Source organism: Camarhynchus parvulus, chromosome 4A (assembly GCF_901933205.1).
Source record: "Camarhynchus parvulus chromosome 4A, STF_HiC, whole genome shotgun sequence".
Taxonomy (NCBI): domain Eukaryota; kingdom Metazoa; phylum Chordata; class Aves; order Passeriformes; family Thraupidae; genus Camarhynchus; species Camarhynchus parvulus.
In genome coordinates this window covers 11347057-11370030 of record NC_044600.1, presented here as the reverse complement: position 1 = coordinate 11370030, position 22974 = coordinate 11347057, and the positions used below count along the sequence as shown (strand labels likewise).

Sequence of the window (22974 nt, the reverse complement as noted above, 5' to 3'; positions counted from 1 at the left end):
AGATCTGTGGGGTCCGTGAGGGCGAGTGAAGCAGAGCCCCGAGGTGGGATATGGCGCCCTGAGGAGAGTCACGCGCAGCCCCTCACACCGCCCGCCTTCGCACCGGCCGCTCGCGCTGGCGAGTTGTTTACTTCCTCTGCGGGCGTGAGCTCCGCCCCCCCCGCGCGCCCTCCCCCCCCCGGCCAATGGCAGCCGCCGCCAGCTCCGCGCGCTAGGGGCGGGCCCCGCCCCGAAGGAACCGGGCGAACGCAACGTCAGCCGGTAAAGTTCGTCAGCCGGGGCTTTGCGCTGATTAGGCAAACGGCCTGCCCATCTTCTGAAGGCCCCTCCTTCCCCCTTACTCTCGCCGCCGAATACAGAGCTCCCCCGACTTGCCTCCCCCGTCTGTGTGTGTGAGGCGCGGATTGGCTGTCGGACCGACCGCTCAAAACTCCTGCCAATCACGGTCGGCCCTGCCTCTTTTCCCAGCACAGGAAACACCCCTGCAGATCGCGGCCAGCCCGGGGCTGCCGCCGCCTCCAATTGGCCCGCCGTGTTGTCCGTCCTTTGTAGTCCCACCTCCCCGGACTGGGCGCAGTGAAGCCCGCCTCTCCTCCTTGCGCCGCCCGCTGATTGGCTCGCTGCCGAAGGACTGCAGTTTCCTATTGGCTCTGCCACTGCCACTCTGGCGCGCGGCCCGGTCGGCTCGCCGCTGTCCCCTCGCCCCGCGCGCCGGGCGCCCCGCCCGCCGCCGCCCCGCCCTCCGCGGAGTCACGTGATGTTTTCGCCGCGGTGCCGCCGCCGCCGCCCGTGAGTGCGAGTGGCCGGAGCGACCGGGGGAGCGCGGACCGGGCTGGGGGCGCAGGAGGCACCGCCCGCTTCCCATGCACGGGGCGCATCTCCGGTGAGCGCGGATTCCCGCTGCCCGCCCTGTGCCGCGTCCCCGGCGGCACCGGACCTGCGTGGCCCCTAAGATGGCGAGCGGGATGAATGGCCCGGGCGGCGGCGGTGGCGGCGGCAGCGAGGAGGAGCCGGGCGCCCGGCACACGGGAGGCGGAGTCGCGCCCCAGCAGGAGCCCGGCGTGCTCGGCGCGGCGGCGGGCGAGGGGGAGCCGGCGGCGGGCGAGGGCGGGCGCTGCCCGTCCCTCAGCCGCACCACCTGCTGCTGCTGCTGCGGCGCTCGCCCAGCGCCTCGCTGTGCCCGGCGCCCGAGGCCGCCCCGCGCCCGGCCGGGCCGTTCCCTCGGCGGGCCGCGGCGGGCAGCCCCCCCCGGCGGGCCGCGGCGCCGGCGAGGACGTGAGGAAATGCGGGTACCTGCGGAAGCAGAAGCACGGGCACAAGCGTTACTTCGTCCTGCGGGCCGAGAGCCACCTGGCCCCCGCCCGGCTGGAGTATTATGACAGCGAGAAGAAGTTCAAGAGCAGCCTGCGGGCGGCGGGGGCCGGCGGGGCGGCCGCGCTGTGCTGCCCCCCGCCCAAGCGGGTCATCCCCCTGTACCAGTGCTTCACCGTGAGCCGCCGCGCCGACGCTAAGCACAAGCACATCATCGCCCTGTACACCAAGGACGAGTACTTCGCCATGCTGGCCGAGAATGAAGCCGAGCAGGAGGCCTGGTACCAGGCCATCAGCGAGCTCATGAATCAGAGCAAGAGGGGATTCCTGGAGCAGGAGGACCATGCCGATCAGCAGGTGGATGAGGATGATGAGCACTACGGGGCCACCCTGAGGCCTGGCACCGTGTTCAAGGAGGTGTGGCAGGTCAACGTGAAGCCCAAAGGCTTGGGACAAACGAAAAACCTCACTGGAGTGTATAGGTTGTGTCTCTCCAGCAAGGCCATCCACCTTGTCAAGCTGAACTCGGAGGTGCCCTCTGTTCACTTGCAGCTTATGAATATTCGCCGCTGCGGACACTCAGAGAACTTCTTCTTCATTGAAGTGGGCAGATCTGCCTCTATTGGGCCTGGAGAGCTCTGGATGCAAGTGGATGATTCGGTTGTTGCCCAAAATATGCACGAGACTTTTCTGGATACCATGAAAGCTCTAAAGGCCTTTGCAGAGTTCAGGCCCCGAAGCAAGAGCCAGTCTTCTGGTGGTGGCAGCGGTACCAATCCCATATCCTTCATCACCACCAGAAGGCACTTGGGCAACCTGCCCCCCAGCCAGACAGGCTTGCAGAGAAGATCTAGAACTGAGAGTGTTGCTGGAGGCACTCCTCCTACCACCAAAAGCAACAACTCCTATCGCTTCAGAACCTCCAGTGAAGGAGAGGGAACCATGACTAGACCTTTTAGGTCAGTGACTGGGAGTCTGATACACCTGAATACTGCAAGGATGAATTTGGGCCGGCAAGAAGGGAGTGGAAGGTACGTGAGAGCTGCTTTCAGCTCATCATACCACACCAGGTCTGCTTCGCTGCCTGTTTCTCATTTTCCCTCCACCACAAGTCCCATCAGTGTTTCTTCCAGCAGCGGCCACGGTTCTGCTTCGGACATGCTGACCAGGCCTTCTAGCTCATCTGTTTGTGGTTCCCCAAGTGATGGGGGATTCATCTCTTCTGATGAGTATGGCTCCAGCCCTGGAGATTTCAGGTACTTCAGGGTGAGGAGTAATACACCAGATTCCCTGGGAAACACCCCACCTATCAGAGAGGAGAACTGTCTGAGTGAGTACATGTCCATGAATAAGCAACAGGGAGATGATGGCTCAAGAGATGATTATATGGAGGCTGAAAAATGCTTCAGGAAAAGAGCTTACTCTCTAACAAAGCCAACCTCTGTGGCAGTGCAGCAGAAGACCACGCAAACTACAGCTTTGTTGGATGAAGATTCTGCAGGAAATCATGGACGACTACTTTACTCAGAAACACCAAAATTGAAAGATAACCATGAATTGGAGTACAGTGACACTAACCTTGATTCCGTGTGTAACCAAAGCAGAAGTAAAGCCAGGGATGATGGGTACATGCCAATGATGCCAGGAGTCGCATCTTCTCTATCCAGCACCAGCGATTATTTGCCAATGACTCCTAAGAGCATGTCTGTTCCAAAACAGATTAACAATTCCTGGTCACCATCTCAGGTTGACTCCCGAGGCTATATGATGATGTTTCCAAAGGGCAGCTCTTCACCTGTACGGAGTCCTTTAACTGGATTTGCTTCTAAAGGAAGTAATGAGAAGATTGTAAACAACGAGTATATGGATATGTCACCTGGCAATTCAGTTCCAAAGCACCCCGGTGATTCAAATTATATTCATACCACTTCTGTTTCCAAAGGTTTTAGTTCATATTTTTCTTTGCCCCGAAGTTTTAAGGCGTTATCAGGGCAAAATGATGACCACAGTGAATATGTTCCAATGTCTTCACCTGGAAAACTCTTGTATGGTGCACCAGAAAACGTAAAGGGGGTTAGCAGTGAGACTCTGGCTAATGGCATCTCTAAATTGCCGGTGTTGAAGGGTTCGGATGAAGGACTTGGGCAGAGCAGGGCTGCCAGGCCCACACGACTGCCCCTCGGTACGAGAGGGAGTAATACCATCCCCAGGATGTACGATCGTACAGTTCCCCCCGAGCCAGCCAGTCCTGGTGAATATATCAATATTGATTTTAATGAGAAGGCGAGTAACACGCCGTATTCCTTATCTGCAGAAGGATCTCCATCATCTCTAGGCTCAAGCAGTGACCACAGGCAGTCACCGCTCTCTGATTACATGAGTGTTGACTTGGATGTGCAGTCACCGAAAGCAGCGAAGGAGCTGTCGAACTCTCTAACAGATATTTCAATTTATGCAAGTTCCAGTATTCCTAGAAACCAACCAAACCCTGACTATGCCAGGCTTTCATTTGGTGCTGCATGTGTTAGCACGGCAAGTAACAGGACTGATGACTACACTGAGATGACGTTCAACATGGCAGCAACACCACCAAGGCCATTTGCCACTGAATCTGACAGTGCTGTAAAGATGGACAGTCCTTCTTCCATCGTTAATAGACTCTGCATTGTGGATCGATATGCTGGTAGCAGTAGCTTCTCTGTCCCTAGCTCTGACCCTCCTATAGGACCGAAAGTGATTCGAGCTGACCCTCAAGGCAGGAGGAGACACAGTTCAGAAACGTTCTCTTCTGCTGGGACTGTGACCACCTCGTCCTCTTTCTTTACTGACAGTAGCAAAAGACACAGCTCTGCCTCATTTGACAACGTTTGGTTGAAACCGGATGAAAACATTTCTGATGGTCAGGAAAACAAAATGTCCAGGGATACCTCAACTGGATTTCAGAATGGCTTAAACTACATTGCTCTGAATTTACGTGATGACCCTCTAAGCTGTGAGGCGAGTACTACAGCGCCAGCTTGCCATCTCCAAAATGGTACTTCAGGTTTGGACAGTGGAGCTTATGTAAGCATAGATTTCAGCAGATCAGATGGGCTGAAGTGTAACGCGAGAAAAGGTTTGTAACTTTAAAAGCACTTCCCTTTCATGCTTGCTTAACCATAGGAATTAGATTGTCTGCTTAGTGCTGTCTTCAGAGTGGGGTAAATGCTTTTTATAATCTCCTGTGTTATTCTAGTACAACCAGTTTTGTTGTAGTGCAGCATCTGAACCGCTGAACAGCAGTGAAAGGGGATGTGGTCCTTGGCCTAAAGCATTTATGTGCCTCTTCTAGGCAGTCAGAGGTGTTACCAAACTGTCGTCTGCCTTTTTTTTTTCTTTAATTAATTTTGCTAGCATAAGCATTAATGGTATTTCATGTTGTGAATTCTTGTCCTGAGGTTATAGTAGCACTTCACTTCTGTTTTGCTGTTTTTCCCTTCTTAGAACTAGATGACTCTTCATTTTTTTTCCTGAACTGAAATTTTTGCTATTTAAAAGCTCAAAATGGCTAAATTTGTTTAGACCTCAACATTTGAGGCTTAAATATATTTCTTGTTTATTCTTAATGCAGTTGAGATACATACAATAGCGTTTTTTATGTGCAAATCTGCTCAGATTTATTTAGCTGAGTCTTATGTAAACAGAACTCAGTTTTTTTCCCTTGAAGGTTTGGTGGCTGCTTTTGAGCTTTAGTCCCCACAGCATCTTTGTGTCCTCTGGAGAAGCCTGAGGACTTGGCTGACCAGTGTGGAGGGGGACTCAGGCAGCTCATGGCCTTCACATTGATGAGCTGAGCTGTCACCTTTCCCTGGGATGTGCCTTTTGTGTAGCAGGTGAGGAATGCCTGAAGTTGAGGAAGTTCAGGCTCTGAGCAGTGTCTTCAGGTCTGAGACTTGCTGGGTTGTCAGTGTCTGACCCAGCAGTAAGGTAATGCAGTTTGAACTGTGCATAAAAATAAAGGTGGTGCAGGTGGGGAGAAAGAGGAGGGACCCTCCTGTTGGTGTGATAAGCTCTCCTGGTGGGAGCAAAGCCATTAATAAGTGGTGTCAGTCCCCCGGCTGAGTGGCGGTGTGAGTGAGTGCTGTGCTTGAGCTCTGGAGGAGCAGTCATTGCTTTGGCGCCAGTGACCCACTGAACTCCTTACAATAATTCACTCTCTGGCAGAAACCCATTTTTGTTGGAAATTATGTTTTCCTCTCTTTGCAAATGTACATATAGTCAGTAATTGTTGGATACCAAGAGGAAATGTTTAATCATGGTTGGGCATTGATACTTGTCTACTCTGTCCACAGATAAAGCAGTAAGGGGGCAGGCCGCTGCTGACTTTTATATTTTTAATGTTTTTAGTTGAAATCCTTAACACTGGAAGGATTTTTTTTCCTAGTTTTGCTTTAAAACTAAGTTTCTAAAGGTAGAAGGTATTGCCGGAGCTTAAAATTATGTAGCTTTTACTAGTGGAAAGTAGAAGCCTGACTCAGCTCGCATGCCATTCAGAGTCTGGCAGCACTGCTTGGGGCTGCTCAGAAATGTGTGGTTTGCCTTAGTGGTTTTTTTTCCTCTGCTTTGTTTTGTTGGTTCGAATCAAATTTAGAAGACGTTGAAAGTTGCCAGTCCAAGATGTGCTTTCTTCCAAAGTCAGTCTTTCAGCGCTTCAAAGATTTGTCTGCTAAATCTGCAGTCAGAGGCACACTGATTGCTGCAGCTAATTTGTGTTTGTTTTTTCATGTTCTTTTTTTAAAGCACCTCCAAAACCAGCAGAATTTTAAACTTGATCGTATTCCCCTTATATGACTAAAATCTGTGTTATAAAGTAATTTTTTTTTACATAATTAGGATGAAAAAAGAACAAAGATGTTTTCCCTTCAGGTATATTGTAAATATTACATTGAAAAATACTTTACAAGAGATACTGTTTAGAAATTGTGTTTATGATAAGCATTTTGCTTACTGTTGCTGCAGCAAAGTAGCTACAGCCCTGTGCTCGGGGTTTTTTCCTTCCCTGTTACAAGTTGCAGAGGAGTGAGAGGCATAACAGCTGTTGGCTTTTGTTGGGAATTGAGGTTTTCTGGAAATGTAATGCATTAAAAGGAGGCAGAAACAGCTCTGTGCAAAAAACATGGGCTTTGCCAGGGAATCAAGCATCTTTATAGTCCTAATGAGAAACACAAAATTATACAAGGCCTAACAGTTTTCTATGAAGGTAGTGTAAAATATTTCTGGTATATAGCAGGAGGGTAGATGGGGTGTGTACACTTATCACTTGTAGGGGCTCATGAAGGGGTGAACAGATTTTGGAATAGTCCAGGCTAAAAGCAGCTTGCCAGACTTGAATTTAGTAGTGTAAATTGGTGGTGTATGTCTGTTTGTCAGGAATGACTTAAAGCTCTTGATTATAAGGATAGCTGTTTATTTTCACATATGAAATCATGTCTCTGAGCTAGAGCAAGCACAATTTTAGGAGTCTGTATTCTTTAAACAGCTTATTGGTTTCTATGGTAATAAAGCTTTTATTTTAATATTTAAGAAGTTTTCTGTAATCCAGAAAAACATTTTCACATTCCAATAAGTAGTGAAAATAAAGCTTCAGTCTTAAACCTTTTGTCTCCTGAAGAGGTGTAATATGCCTTTAGGTAATTTATATTTTTAATGCTTTTGGAGACTTAGCAGAACTGTGTGCTGTCTTTCTTACTGCATCTCACTTTTCTAGTCTCTTTGCCTGAAAAAGTGCTCTGTGGCTAATTCCATTCTTAAGGAAAATATTTAGCAAATGTATTTACCCTTAACTTCCTAGAAAGGAGCTGTCCCCTCTGTATTAAATTCTGACAGGTAGAGAACTTCATCTCTTCTCCCTGAACCACAGTTTTATTGGAAGGAAAACACTTCCCAGCTTTGGATTGTTTGCTTTTTGTTTTTGTTTGCTTAAGTGGCATATTGTGTTCTGTGACTCAGCTGTGTTCTCCAAACTGCCGAGGGTGGTGGAGTGATTTCCAATGCATCACTGCTCCCTCATTGTAATTCCCAAACTACTTTTGGTTCAGGTTCACTGATGTGAATCAAAATTTTGTTTTCCCCTTCTGCATTTATGACATGTATGGAGGAGGGGGAGAGCACAAACGTGGAATGGTAACTAGGCCTGACTTGTTATTAAACTTCTTTTAGGGTTTAAGGCAAAGCTGAGCTCAGGTTTTATGTTGATAATGATAATAAGAATATAAGATACTGATTTTCAATGCTTGCAGTTTAAGGAGGTCATTAGCAAAACAATTTCATCATGAAATTGTTACACAATATTGAAGCAAGTGGTTTGCAGTTTTGATTACATGAATCTGAGTCATGACATTTTGTGCTAGGAGTACAGAACACTAAAGCTACTTCAAACAGGGCTTAGCTAATGTATACCTTGTTATTGGACCTTGTAGAAACTAAGCAGGATAATGAGAATGGGCAGTAATAAAATGCATAATGAGTCCTGTATAATACAAGTTTCTTCAGTCTTAATTAGAAATATTATACCTTCAAAGATACCCTGGACTCAAAATCCAGCTGTTTAGAGTAAATGTAATGTTCAGCTTAATAGCAGCTGAGCTATTTTACACCCACTCTTCAATCTTATCTGCTACTCTGTGGTGCTTACCTGATATTCTAACACTATGCTATTATTTAAGATGTTCTCTGAAGTGCAGGATTATAACATAATTGTTCCTCACCTTTTTAATCTCTGCTGTTCCAGACTGGGTTGAGAGTGCTGTGTATACTTTGGGAAGCTGAGAGGAAGGAAAACAACAACAGCTGTAAAGCAAAACTTATGTTTCAAATTGTCCAAATCCTTTCTGGTAACTAATATTTCAAATGCAGAATCTGAAAGAATATAAGGAACAGTATATACTTTAAGAAATTCAGAAGCTGAAAGTTTTAGCTATTACTAATATAGTAAATTACAGTTTATGGGATATGAAGCAAATAACCACTCCTTTTGGGTTTCTAAGTAGTGGTTTTAAAGTTTGTTTCAAACTGAGGCTCTTCTGTATCGGCAGAATACTTAAGGCAGGGGCCCATTTAAAAATAATTTGAAGAACTCTACTGCAGCACATCCAAATGCTGCTGTGTATCCTACATCTTTGAAGTAGTGCTGGGATAATAATTCTTAAAAAAACCCAAACAACTCAAACCATTTTAATCTTGCTGTAACAGATGCCAATTTAATAATATTGGGTAACTTGCAGCTATGCTTAAAAATACCCTGGGTAATTTCTTCTTGAGTAGTATGTGAGCTGCTGAAGGCAGAACACATTTTTGCCGTGTGGCGTGGGCGTGAGTTAATTATGACATTTTTGACCAAGAATCAGTTCAGTTTTACTGGTACTTTGGTGAGAAAGTCTGAGACAAGAATGTTCCCTTGCCATTGAAAGAGAATGCTTATTTGGAGTCAGTGTTGAAATACTTCTGGAAATACTTCAGCTTTCCAGACTTCAAATCCATAGTTGCAGCTGATGGGGACGTTTGTCTTTTTGGAAGTCTAAAATCTTTCCCTTGTAGCTGTCTAGTAGGTGAAAGCATTGGCTGTAGGATGCAGGGAGGTCTGGGAGTAATCCACCATGGGTTCGGCATGCTTTTTGTGGTTGTTTTTTGGGTTTGTTTTGTTTCCTATTTTAAAATCTTTTGTTGAAATCTTAAATGCATTATTACCTTTTTACTCTTCCCTCTACAGCTTCACATTTTCCCCTCCTCCCTTGATGTCTGAGGGCCCCTTGTTCCCCTGTTGCTGGGGCAGCAGGTTGGAGCTGCAGAGGGTGGGCAGCACTGTTTAGTCTTTCCAGAGGCTGTATTCCAGCATGTGATTACTGGGCTGGTTTGTCACTAGGTATTTCTTTGGGGTTTTTGTATGTCCAGTGGTATGTTAGCAGTAAGTAGAGTTTGGGTTTGCTTTTCTCTGAGTATGGTCTTTTTTTATGAAAGGATCTTTAATACATTTTCGTCATTTTGATTGCTCGGGGGAGGATTTATACCTTGAGGTTTTGGGTGGTACTAAAAAGAGCTTATAGTACTGTGTTGTACCTTGGTGTGTGTGTGCTCTGTTTGTGGGTCTGTGGTGCTCCCAAAACCATGCTGAATTCTGTTGATTGCACTAACGAGCTTGTTTTTCTGAGCTGAAGAAGAAAACAAACTCCAGAGTTCTATTTTAGGTACTGTTGTGATCAAATGTGGCATTCTTCAGCTCTAAGGAAAATGGAGTGATAAAACTGGAAGGCAGGTGTGAGAGAGTCAAACTCTCTGGAGCCTGGGGTGTACTATTACTGCTGTTTTCTCTTAAAAATGGCCTATTGTCTTATGACACAACCTTAAATGGTGTGGAATGACTTGGCTGGAGAACTGTTTGATGGTCCACCCTGAAAATTTGCTCTTTAACTTTTTTCAGTTTATGTTCTAAATATTCTCAACAATCCTGTGAGAATACAAGTTGCACAAGTTACCCTGTTGTCTTGCAGGTTTAGGCAGTGACAATGGAAAAATGGAGAAGTGTGTTCCAGTTTTAATCAAGCCCTGCAACTCTGTGAAGGTCACTCAAGCTTAGGGATGGGTTATGATTTACTTGAGAGGCAGAGCTCTGATCAGGAAGGGATTTCTGACATACTTGAGGGCAGTGGGAAGACAAAGGTAAATGAGCCTGACTCATCAAAGGCATTTCAGAGGTGTTCCTGAGTATCTTATCTAAATGATCTTGAGTATATATGTGTTTGGATTTGTGGAGATTTTGCTTCAGGTGTAGCATTACCCCAGGAGCAACAGTGTTAGTAGACTAGCAAGAATTTTCTGCCCTCTTCAAGTCATGAGTTGTATCTTAAGGGCCAGAGATTGCCTATTTCCAGACATTATTTTTCTGTTGATTTAGATCTATGGTTGGATGCAAACCATTGAGACTGCACCTGTGTGTATACATGTGTTTTTCTGTGCCAGTGACTCGTGAGTTAAGTGTGAGGTCTAATCTTTTTTATCCTTCCAAGAAGAGTGGGTTATTGAAAGAAGTAGCTTATACTGAAATTATTATAGTTAACATTTGGCTGTAATTCCAAGGTAAAGATACAACTTAATGTGACTCAAGAAAACGGAAAACTTGAATAAATTACTACTAAAGGTAAATAGGGGTTGTATTCACTGCATAGCATATGTATGTTATGAACTTCTGTAAATACCAAACTGAATTATTATTTAGGGCATAAATAGATAAGAATAGTACTTCCTTTTTGCTAGGGTATGAAAGGCTGATAAATATGCTGCCTACTTGGAGGAAGGTTCCCTTCTTAGTAGAACAGAATTTTGCAGAAAGACTGAGAATATCAAAATGCCTTTTTTTTCCTTCTGAAAATTGTAGGAAGTAATATTAAAAAAACCTATTAAAATTGGTTTCTGAATTTATTGAGGCACTGTTGAGGGACACTTTCCTTCCACAGGGAATAGTGTGGTTCTGTTCCTGTACTCATGCTGACCCAGTTTGCTTTATGGTTTAGGCTCTTGCTGACCAGATGAATTAACCATGTAACTTTTTTTCCGGCTGGATAGTCTGAACCTGAATTATTTTTGGGAACTAGTGAAACTAGTGCTTCTTGTTACCCACATCTCTTAGGCTAGCAGGAGTTTTGGAAGTTCTTAGTGACGGTGAAGCAGATGTTATATCATGGATAAATATGCCCTGAGTGCATACTAGCCCAAGCAGAGCTTTTCTTATGAGTTGTGAGATAGGTCATTTGTATGAAACCCCTGTTCAGGCTATTGTCAGGCACTGGCATTTCTGTTTCCTGTATGGAATTATTTTGAATCTTAAGTTAATCTGTTAGAACAATTTGTAAGCTCTTTGCTTTTCCAGTAGTCATTGCTCTGTAACAACATTTGGTTTTTGTTTGAAATTTTGTGTGCAATGATTTGGGAGGCCTTTTTTCTGTATTTCACTGTGTGATGTTTTTTGGGGGTGGGTGGGATTTCTACTGTAAGTGTTTGTAGAACATGATGTTTTTAAATTGCAGATTGTGGTTAACAGGAAATCAGTTAGAAATGAGCTGAAAAAATGAACAGATTTGATCTTGAGGTCATTCAGACATTATTACAACAGTCTGTTAATGAAAGCATGTAGCTCCAGACAGGATCTCTACTTGTTGTGGAACCTGAACAGGTAGACAGGATGGAGGTCCCCATATGGTGCCACAAATGTAAATGTGTTGGTCCCTCTCCTAAGGACCTTACAATTTAAAGATGAAACTAAAGAGATGGATGAAACCTAATGTGCTGGGGTGGAGAGTGAGATAGAGATCAAGGTTGCTGCCATTGGCAGAGTCCAGATAAGAGCCTGGAAGAGATAAAAGGCTGCTGAGAGTGGTTGTAGGAGAGGAAGCTGGTGTAGGCACTTGGAAGGGTATGCACATGGCAGGGAGCAAGGGAAGGTAGTGTTGTAATGGTTTAAATGACTTGAAAAGGATGAGGTGAATGTCAGAACACTGGCCAGGATATTAATCTTGGTAAGAGGAATGTGGGCCAACATGTATCTCTGAGTTAGGAACACATCCCAGTGTTTACTTCTCCCTTTTAGATGTGGAATGTGATTTTTTTTTTCTGTTTTTATTTATTTTTCCTTTCTGTAAGTTAATTCTCCTGCAGACCTGTGGCTGGTAGATTTGGTGTGAGCAGGTATGCATACCAAAACATAGGATCACCCAGTGCAGCATCCCTTGGCAGTTAATGTGGTGTGGATTGGGGCCTCTGTTCTTGGTGAGACTTTGCTCCAGAAGCAGCCAAGCTGGTGGAACTGCCTTGCCATTACTACTGGCTCCTTCTTGGGGTTTTTTTAGGTGGCATCTCTGAGTTTCAGGCAGTCTTCTAGCATTGGAGATAAGGCATAGTGGGGCTTGGAAGAAATTCACTTTTAGGATTTATAACCAATGTCCCAGAGCATTTGGAGCCCATCTCTAGGTCTGCATGGGACCTGCTCATTGCTGCTGAGTGCTGTCAGCTCAGGAATGATGCCTGTGGAGGCTGGAGTGCAGCACAGTCACTTTCACTGCAGAAAGTGACTTTATTTCTGTGTCTGTAGATCAGGTTGAACCAACACTGCAGTGGTTTTGGGTAAATCTAGAAGTGGTAGCAGCATCGAGGCTTGATTCACTGTTGAGGGTATGAGTGATTGAAATATTAATGTTGACATGTTCCACAAGGTAGACACTGTTGATTAAACGTTGTCTGTGTTTAGAGTCAGTTTAACTCTGTCCTTGTCAGCTCCCAGACTGCTCCTGGAAGCTGAAGTGCAATCCTTGGCTCTTGGGCATGTCCTGAGGTTTGAGAAGATCTTTCTTCACACATGCAAGTCCAATCTGAACATTTCTTTTCATCTCCTGTGTGAGCCAGGCTTTGGGGTGTCCTAATGGAGAGTCAATAATGTACAAATTAGGAAATGTAAAAAATTGATGCATGCCACTGCTATGTGTGATAGCAGAGAGTGACTGATAGCAAAGATATATTAATTTTTCTATGCAGGCACACATGAGCCTGCACAGGTGTGTAACTGTGTAGGTATTTGGCTGTGTAGTAACTTCTTGCCTTTGACAATCATTTATGGCACTGGAGGTAAAAGAAAAAGGTAGTGCTGAATGCTTGCAGGTGTTATCTAGAGTGGGTGAGAAGAGGGATGGGATGAATTACAACAGGTGAAACTCATGTAGAAAGGAAGTTTTGGGAAAGGTGGTTTGGAAGGTGGGGAGCTGTTTCATTAGTCATGAGCGACCCTGCCCTTTCTCTTGGTTGTGTTCCTAAGAATAGTTTGGCTCACTCAAGCCCCAGACCTGTGCCTGCAAGCAGACACTACCCAGCAGAGGAAGAGCAGGGCAGGTGTGTATAATACCTCCCACAAACACACACCCAAGCCTCTGATTTTCTTTTTCTTTTTTTTTTTTCAGCTTGGGGGATTTCTTGAGCCCAATGTAGTTTGTCTGTTTTGTAATTCAAGTCTGTTTTGTAATTCTTTAATCCAAGTACTTTTCCAATCTCTTTGATCCTGTGTAAACTCCTTGCATCCACAGCAGCCCCCAATCCATCAGGACATGCTGCCTGCAGACCTCTGTGCATTTTGGACCCTGCTCTGTACCAGCTTAGTTTGGCAGCCCCTGGTTTGTGCAGTGGAAGAGATAACAAATCTTATCTTTTTTCTCCAGGCCACTTAGGATTGTGTAGATGCTGTGCCCTCCTCTGCCTTAGGCTTGTCCAGAGTGTTGTAACACATGCAGTGTGGACCTGTGCTGTAATCTGGGCTTTAAAAATTTCCTGTTATGTTCTCTGCAGGCTGAAGGGTTCTTGTTACCAGTCTGTTCCTCACTGGGAAGCTGTGTCACACCTTGCAGGGGTTTTCTCTGCACTACTGAAACTTCCCAAGTATTCCAAGTCCTTTCTGGATGCAAGAGGCAGGGCTGTATGCACAGAGCTGTTTGCTGTGGCTGGTTTCTCTCCTGTTTGTTTCCAGACAGTTCATAATGCCCCCTTTGCAGCAAGAGCACAGACAGGAAATATTCCTCTCTATTGGCACTCAGGGCTCCTGACCTTTGTCACGGGAGTAGAGGGAATTGCAGCAGGTGGTATTCTCAGAAGCCACACAAACAACTTTGTTTTTTTTGGCTAAAATTTACCCATATTTTCTGTGGTTCAGGTCAGGTGCAGTAACTCACACACTTGCTGAGAGAATGCTTTTTCAAAAGCAAAACCTTTTTTTGATTCTTTTGCAACATGAAAATATGAAGTTTTGAACTATGTATTTTGAGGTGGAGAAGAGTAGATTTTTAGTGTTGTTGTGTTATATTGTAATAGAAATTTACTTTAAAACCTCCAAACAAACAAACTCAAAAAAAAAAAAAAAACCTCAAATAACTTCTTGTCAAGCTGTCCAGTGCAATTTGAGTTGATATTAGACCTCTGCCAAAACTGCAGGCAAGTTCACTAATTCTAGGAATAGTATCAGCAGCAGAGATGACATTAGGGAGTGTGCATACAGCCTTCCTAGAAACAACCCTGCTGTTTATTCCAACAGGAAAAAAAGCCACTGTTGCAAGAGATAAGGCATTTCTGCTAAGTGAGTAGAAATTATCTGAAAGCATAGGAGAGGTTTTTAGCTCGTGAAATTGCTGAGCGCTAATAGTAGCAAACCCATGTTTTGAATGAACAGTTCTGCAACATTGTTACCAATTGCTGTGTTTATAGTTTACCCTGTGAAAAGTGGGTCATGCAACAGTTGTTTTGGTGTTTTTTTACCAAATTTTGCTTTTTTTTGCTTGTGGAAAGTCAGTAAAATTGTAGGTTCAACGTATATTAGCTAGCTGATTTTGAGCATCATTAGTCTGTTGTTGGGTGGAGAAAGTACCTGGAGTATGTGCTTGGTGGTCAGCAGGTAGTTAAAGACCTTGCCAGATCAGGATGTCTCTGTGTCAGGGCCTTGTTTGGGTCACCCAGGCACTGTAATTCACATCTGAGGGATGCAGCAAGTGGGTCAGGTTTTGATTTGTACTTACAGACTTGGTGTCTGCCAGGTGCAAATTAAGAAATTTGGCTTTTCTCAAGTAACTCTGCTTGCCTCTAGCAAGGTCTAAAGCTGTGCCATTAAAATAAGAACTCCAAGAAATAGGACAATGGCATGGGATAGTATCTGTGTATTTGGTAAAATTTGGAGCAAAAGAAAAATCTTCACTAATTTGTGAAGAAAGTATTTGGGCAAATGAGCCCTCCCTGGCCTGCCTGCCCTCAGGAGGGCTCCATGTGGAATTCACTGCTGTGCTCCTGCCCCAGCCTGGCTGCTGAACAAAATGCTTTTGGATGCCACATTGTGTCCTGAGGTTGTGCTGGGTTTAGTGCTTTCCTGAACAACAGGAATATTGTGTGGCTGTGTGCACAAAAAGTCTAGGGCTGTTCTGCTGCTTTTGATCTGCATAAATCAGATTAATTCTGATTTCCCCCTAACCTGAAGTTCAGGAAATGGAGAACTTCAGCAGTGTTCTCCAGAAAGCATTAAGCTGTCTTAGTCTTTGACATGGAGATTTTAATAATTTAATTATCTTAAATTAATATCTTCTGTAAGCAAAGCTTTTATCCTTTTAGGAATCAATTGCAGAATTATGTCAGTAAAAGCCTTTCCTGTAAAAACAGGTATTATTTAGGATGGATTTCTTTGAGAGAATTAGGGTATGTCTGCTGTGTTCTCAGAACCTCTCAGTATGTTTCAAAGTGTCCTGACTTGTATGGCCTTGATCATTCAGACGGAGGAAATGCAGTGTAAATTCTGTATATTCTCATCTCATACATTTTGGAACACACTGGGTTTGCATCTAATGAATTACACCTGATTTATATCTCTGCCCCGTATTTTTATAAAATGATGTGATTTCTGCATAGAAAACTTGCAGAATGCCATCCTACTTTAAATACTTGCCCCTTAGTTTCTCTTGTGCCTTGTGATCTTTTTCCTCTGATTGTTCGTCAGCAAAATTCAGTCAGCTGCTTGTAGTTTTATAATCTGATCCCATCTTGAACTGATGATTTGAAATGGAATTGTGTGGAATTTTCCAAACTTTGCATATATATTTTGTGAGATGAACTTTGAAAATGTTTGGATGCTGTCTAGACTTGTTTTCCATATTAAATGATGATAAGAAGTTTAATTTGTATTGTTGTCAATAGTCAAGCAGTAGAACTCAATTTTGAATAAAGGCTGAAGCTTTTGTGCAAAATCTACTGATAGAGCTGATTTGGATAGAAAAGGCCAGTGTAGGGTGCAATGCAATGAAAACTACTTGGAGTAGTATATTTCTGGGCTGCCTTGAAAGGTTTTTTGCAGATGTTTTTTGGCGCTTGTTTGTTGTCATGATCAGTTATCAGATTTTTTTAAAATTTTTTTTTAGACTGTGTAGATTTTCTTAGAAGAGCTTGTGACAGTCCAGGAACAGCTGTGTGTTTACACTGCAAGCGAAAGTTCTGTCTGATCTGGCTACCAAGCTTTACTTGGTGGCATTTTTGTTTGAGAACTTCAGAGGAATGCTGGGTTACTCTGTGAGAATGTACCTCTTGTCTCTGCTAGTTCACATCTCATCATTTGTTTATCTTACAGAAGAGTTTCTTCATCCCTTTTCCTGTCAGCTTCCTTTACTGTTCAGTCAGTGCTGAGTTAAATCCATTCATATGGGATCTGGCATGAAGTGTTAATCTGGTTTTTATTGTTGATCAGCAATTCTCATATTTGTACTATTAACATAGGAAATTCATGTCTAAAGAATCTTACATTGAGACTGAAATAAGATTATTCAGCCTCACAGAAGCACTGCTGTTTTCTTCAAGCACTGCATGGCCTCATTAGGTTTCCTTCACCAACTGCTTAATGAAAAAATGGAAGCAGTTCAGGTGTGGGAGAGAAGAACCATCAAGAAGCTTAATGTGCAAGTTCTTTTGCAAACTCTGAAATAAGGCCACGTGACCCAGCCCAGCCTCAGGGGTGGGGGGTTTGGGAATCCTGCCAGGGCTCTGCTCTGTGACTGTGACTGCATGGCTGCCTTGGGCTGGGCTGCAGACCCCACTCACCCCTGGCTGCAGCCTCCACTGGTGTGACAGGGGATTTCTGGGATGCTGGAGGTTCCTGCTGGGTGACCTGTGGGCCTTTGGCTGCGGCACAAATGGACTCCTGAGATGGCCCTTGGGAATGGTGGTGACTGCAGCACTTTGCAGGAGGGATCTTGCAAGACTTCGGTCTCCTCTTAGATTTCAGATGAAATATTTTTCTTTTATGTGGTCAAGTTTCACAAGTTGCTCTTAGCCTTTTCTGTCTGAGAAAAGATATAGATGTGATATATATGATATATGTGTCCATATATACACATATATGTATGTATATATATAATATATATATCTGCTTGATACTTTCATACCAAAAAAGTGCTGATGACTCAGCTGTACTGCTCCAACTGCAATATTGCAATTTCCAGCTTTAATAAGGGGATTAGAGAAGTGGTGACAACCAATAGCTCCATGTATGGAAGACTCAAGGCTTTATGGAATGACATCAGCTTGTAAGTGATGTTTATGTGAAACTCGCTTATGTTTATTTACAGTTCACACGATTCTGTTTTACCTTAAAAATGAAGAAGAAACATCTTGAAGTGTAGTTTATAATCATGGAGGCAGGAAATTAATGAGCTCTTGTTTAGATGTGCAGAGTTTTGGGAAGGGGAGGTGCTCCAGGGAGGTCTCAGGCTTTCTTCTGGTTTCTGATAAATTAATCTCTGCTGTTTGAGTCCTGCCCAGAGTTACCTGATGCTCTTGCTTTAGAATTGGTTGTCATGCTGCTGTCTGAGTACATCAGGCTGCTTCAGAGAATTAAACTTAGGACTTAAGCAGGCTTGAGTTTTTTTTGCTCTTAAGCCCTTCCCCTTTCCCTCCAAATGTCTTAAATGTAATTTGGCATTCGTTTATGAAAATTTTCAAAACATTTTGGGTGGAAATACTGAGTTCTGCCATATGGGATTGTCTGATTCAAGCAACTGGGCCTTTGCTCTTCAAAATGTTTTGGGGATGTGCTTGGAGAGATTAGAATAACTTGTCAAACAGCTTTCAGGTGTGTCTTGTGTGCAAGGCGTGGAGGAAAAATGTCCTGACAAAAGCAGAGACAGTTTTTGAAGTTCCTTTTATGTGAGCTTACAGGTCCACAGCAAGGAAAGGGTGGGGGGTTGCTGGTAAAGTTAATTTTTATTGAGTATAAGCTTAATATAGAAGCTTAAACTGTTTTAATGTTTGACTTGCATGCATCACTGAGGTGTGATTCATTGCAAGCTGTGGTGCATATTTTCATTCTTTGGTCTTACAACAAAACAATATTTTTCTAAAGAGGAAAATTATTTCAGAAATAATAGCTTCAGTTGGCTTTTGTGAAAACAAAGCCATTGCTGACCACATCACGCTCTGTGTGTACCAAGCAATAGCTTTTTGTAGTGATTTTATGATGTCGGTGAAATAACTCAAAGAGAGATTCTCAAGTTGTGGGTGTGTTTTGGCAGTTTCTTCCTTTAATTGAGGAAAACTTAAGTTGCCGTATTTTTGAAATCACTGAAATATTTGAAAAATGAAACACAGCAGCCTGGACCTTGGTGAGGGCTGTGTACGATTAAAAGGGAGCTTCTCCTGAAGTGGAAGGGCCCCTCTATAATTCCACACTGCTGCCAGCCCTGCCATTGCCTTTGCCCCTCTGTCTCTGGAGCCACAGGCAGCCTTTGCTGAGTGCTGGGATGGGGCAGGGCTACTCAGCTGAGCTTCGGTCTTTTTTCTGGTTTTTTAGCTTTCTTATTTTTCTCAGAGGGAGAGTACTTTTAGCTGGACAGAAGTCAGAATTTCTTTAGCACAGGGTGGAGTGTGCATACCTCGTGATTGGTTTGTAAGTAACCATACAGGTTTGCATTAGTACACATAATGCTTGTTCTTTACATGGTCATCTTTTCTTTAGCATATCCATGGAGTAGAGGCAAGGAAGAGATCTTCAGCAGTGAGATGTAACTGATGTCCTTGTGACCCACCAGAAGAGCATGGGCAGGATTAAGCCCTGAAACCCCTTCCCCTGTTCTAAGGGTCTCTGCTGCCATTGCTGTGCTGTGTAATGAAGTGTTCCCATATTGCAGCTCAGGCAGCTCCCAGAACAGGGAGAGAGCTGGCACTGTGTGGCTTTGAGGGGGAAAGTAGCTGACATTACTGTATCTGTTGTTTTCTTAAACCTAAACCTCTTGCACTGGCTGTTTCCTTCTTCACTGTACTGCAGGGAAACATCCTGCAGGTACATACTTCCAACCTTGCACAGGTGGTGGGCACAGACACCTGCCTGGCAGAGGACAATGCCCTCAGTCTTGGCTGAGAGGACAGAAATGGTGGAAGAGGACAGTCTGTCTCAGCTGGGAGAGTGTGATTCACTGGCTGGCTTGGCAGTAGCCCTCCAGACTGAAAATTGGTGCTCACGTTGGCTCAGCTGGGAGCGGAAGGGGTTTTGTAGAGAGCTGGAAGTGACTTTTTATATGTTCCTCATTTGTGTTCATGCAACTGCAGAAAGCATTTGCATGCCCTTCATCACTCTGTCTTCCAAGTCAGGAAACTCCCGAGTTGCTCTCACCTTGGCAAGTGCATGGTTAATTGCAGGGCTGATGTTGTGCTTTGAGGGCAGGCTCCCTCCTGTTTTCATTTGTGCCTCGTGGCCCATCTGTGCCTTCCTGCAATACAAGAGTATATTTTTTGCCCCTCATTTTAGCAAGTGCTTGGACTTCTGCCTTTTCCAGTCAGTTTGGAGCCCCTGAAGAGTGGAGCTGGCTGTAGCTGTGTGCTTTTGTACTTGGATGTTGCCTTTCAGTGAGACTTCTTTCAAAAAGGGACGAGTGTGCTGTGAGGTGTTTCTAATGAGAACTAAATAAAGCTTTTTCCTGAAAAGCTGAGGACGGGGCACACAGCTGTCAGGACTTGCTGCTCCTTGCTTGGAGCAGGCAGTGCAGGAGTGTTGGTGTTGCAGCTGTGCCCTGCTGGCAGTGTTGGCTGCAGGGTCTGTCACGCCTGGTGAGGCGCTGCTGGGGCTCTCTGTGCTGCACAGCCCCGGCAGGGCAATGGGGAGCTCTGAGCCTTGGGCTGTCCCAGCACGGGCTGGCTGCTGCTCCAGTTCCTGTCCCATGTACTCGTGTCACTGTGGCTGCAGTGGCTCTTCAGTGCTTGTTTCAGGCTCCATCGTTCTTCCTTCCCTCAGGATCTCTGGAGGGTTGGCAGCTGGGAGTGTCCCCTCCTCTGTGAAGGACCTGTGTTCCGCAGTCAGCAGCTCTCACTCCTGCAGTGGATAAGCTCCATGTGTTCTCCTCCCTAGAAAACATTCTTTGCTGATATAACTTACATCTGATATGTCACTGACTTTTTTTTTTCCCCCCCTCCTTTCTAGACTGATTGCATTGCCATGGAAACCATTGTTGGAAGAGAAGACTTTTCTGCTGGTTACTCCAGAAACTGTGTGGTGCTTTTGGAAGCAAAGCTCAGCTCCAGCCGGCTACTTTCATTTCCACCAGCACGGACATAGACACACATCCTTCTCATTAGTTTTTTTCATAGACATCGGCTCTCTACAGTTGAATTAATTTGAATTGACGTTTTTTCATAGCTGTGCTTTGGTGATGGAATTTGGTCTTTCATGTCATATCTATTTGGGAGGCAGTGTGAATGCTAATAGGAGATCCCTGTATGTCCCTTTCTTATTCCTGCCTCTCTTGTTAATTTTAAAAAAAAATTTATATTCTGAGAAGTCAAAGCTGGTTTCTGATTGTCTGTTTAACATGGGTTTTACTTCTCTGGTACATTAACAAGTGGTTAGCTTAAAACATGTATTGCTTAGAAATACTTTGGCAGTTCAGGATTTTTCCAGGTGACTGGGCAGAAGGAGGGAGGGAGAGGTGCACATTGGCTTGAGGGGTGAACCCGTGGGACTGGACGGGTCTGAGGAAAAGACCTCTTCTGCCTTTTTTTTTTTCTTTTTTTTTAAGGTTTTGCTTTTATGGTACAAGAGGTATTTCTTGAGCATAGGCTAGAGGCTTTTCAGTCAAGTGTCTGTCAGAGCTTAAACAGAAATTTTTTTTTGCTCAGAATTTTGGTATGTACAAAGTAGGATTAATGGGCTGGTTGTCTTGTAGATTGTTTTTGTTCTTGTTTATAAATATGAATTGTGTAAAATGAGGTTTTTGTTCATGGATTCGAATGGAGAACTGCGGAGTCGTATCCAATGTTTGTGACTTCTGCATTAGACTTGTCAGCCGTAGCTTTTTAAAGGGAAACCACCCTAATTGATCTTACTTTCAACCAAAGTCCCACTTTTAATTTGGGACTATTTTTGTTCTTTCTTTCTGGCATAATGGGGAAATAAAGTAAAATGTTGGCTCATCGATTGTCTTTATCCCACTGACAGAAATGTGCACAATGACTATTTGACATTTTTTAAAATAAGCCCTGATTTTTCTACAATTTAAGTGCTTCACTCTTGTACTGAATTTTTTTTTGGTTGAAATGAGTTTAGCTTTTTAACACTGCTATGAACTTAAAAGAGCATGACACTAGTCATTGGTACATGCAATGGATTATAAAAGGCACTGACGATTGCTAAAGGGTTTCAAAGTGGTACACAAATCCTCATGCTGTACTGCACCACACAGCTGGGAATCCTCCACATGTATATTGTACAACGGATGGGCCAGGCTGCCTCACTCCAACAGACAACCTTCACATTGCTGGTACAGTTTGTGTAACAAATCAGACACTGTCAGCTTGGATTGTTCAGTGATGTGTACCCAGATCTATTTCTGAGTAGTAATGAAATGTACATGTCACTAAAATACGAGGTGATTGTTTTGGGGTTTTTTAGGAAACATGGTACCAATCAGTTTACACAGTGTCTAGCGACAGGAAGAATTGTTGCTACAGGGTTTAAAAGCACAGACCTGTTTTTGATTCTGGAAGAGAAGTTTCAGTTGGTACAATTACTTGCTGCTAAACATACAGGAATTAAAAACACGACCACTTTTACAGACCATGATACTGTCTTGCCATATAGCTGTTGGTTGGTCTCATAAATGAATAATGCAATACGTAGACAGCTTTTTATAAAGCTTTACATCTTTTCTAAGAAATCAAAATTTGGTGAAGATAGTTCTAAACATTTAATGTGAAAGGAAAAGGTTGTTTTGAAGAAATTTGTTACATACTTATTTCATATTAGAGTCCCTGAGGCTGCCATTGTACAATATACAGCACTGATTTAATACATGCTGAATAAATAAGTAAATGGGTAACCTCAAGTGTAGTGGTACAAATACTAATAGGTACGGCATAATAAATATGCAATCTTTTTGAATCTCTTAGTTTACAGCAACTAATTTATTCAGTATTGTGCTGGAAGAACATTTTCAGATGATGTAAAACATATCACTATATATACTACCTTCCAGCTACCCGTTTATGCTGCTGTATAGTACGAAAATACCAATGATAGAACAATGTTTGTCCTGTAAATTTAATTTGATATTGGACAGTTATTGTCTGTACAAACTAAAACATATATGGTTGAAACTGTTCATTATATTTGCTATTTCTGCTCCACAGATCTGTTTTAAAGTTGGGCTGATTGATCTGGCTTTGTCTTCCATTGTAAATATTGTTCTGTTGTTTTCTTTGTAAAACACATCGCGTTTGCGGTTTTGGGAGACTGGCTTGAAGCTCTGTATAGTGTTTATATTTATCTGACTTGGCTTTCCATAGAGCTACTTGCAGTAAATATGTGTTCATGTAGCTCCGTGTCTGCGTTTTATTTTTAAACAAACTTTTGGGTTTTTCCGTCAGACCTCCTGCTGCATCTGCTTCTCCTGAAAGTGGTTTTGTCACCCTGGATCCCTGAAGATTTGGACAGGTTTTAGCACTGGTTCAAGGTAGTGATTCCCCATCTCTCCAGTTTTCTTTGCCTTTTCACTTAGTTTAGAAGGTAAGATACAAAAACACCCAGAAGCTTTCTTTGCCATGGATTCATAGTGCCTGTAAACAATTATGTTTTGGAGTGAAAAC

At 43.8% G+C, this 22974-nt stretch overlaps 1 protein-coding gene across 1 annotated transcript; it reads left to right on the top strand.

Annotated features, from left to right (window-relative positions):
• The first annotated feature begins 735 nt into the window (after window positions 1–735).
• On the top strand, window positions 736–22704 carry IRS4 (insulin receptor substrate 4). The gene is given in 4 exon segments (XM_030967550.1): window positions 736–1119; window positions 1122–1195; window positions 1198–4426; window positions 20315–22704. Coding segments are annotated over 4 exon segments (3474 nt in total). The 5' UTR covers window positions 736–953; the 3' UTR covers window positions 20320–22704.
• The last annotated feature ends 270 nt before the right edge of the window (window positions 22705–22974 follow it).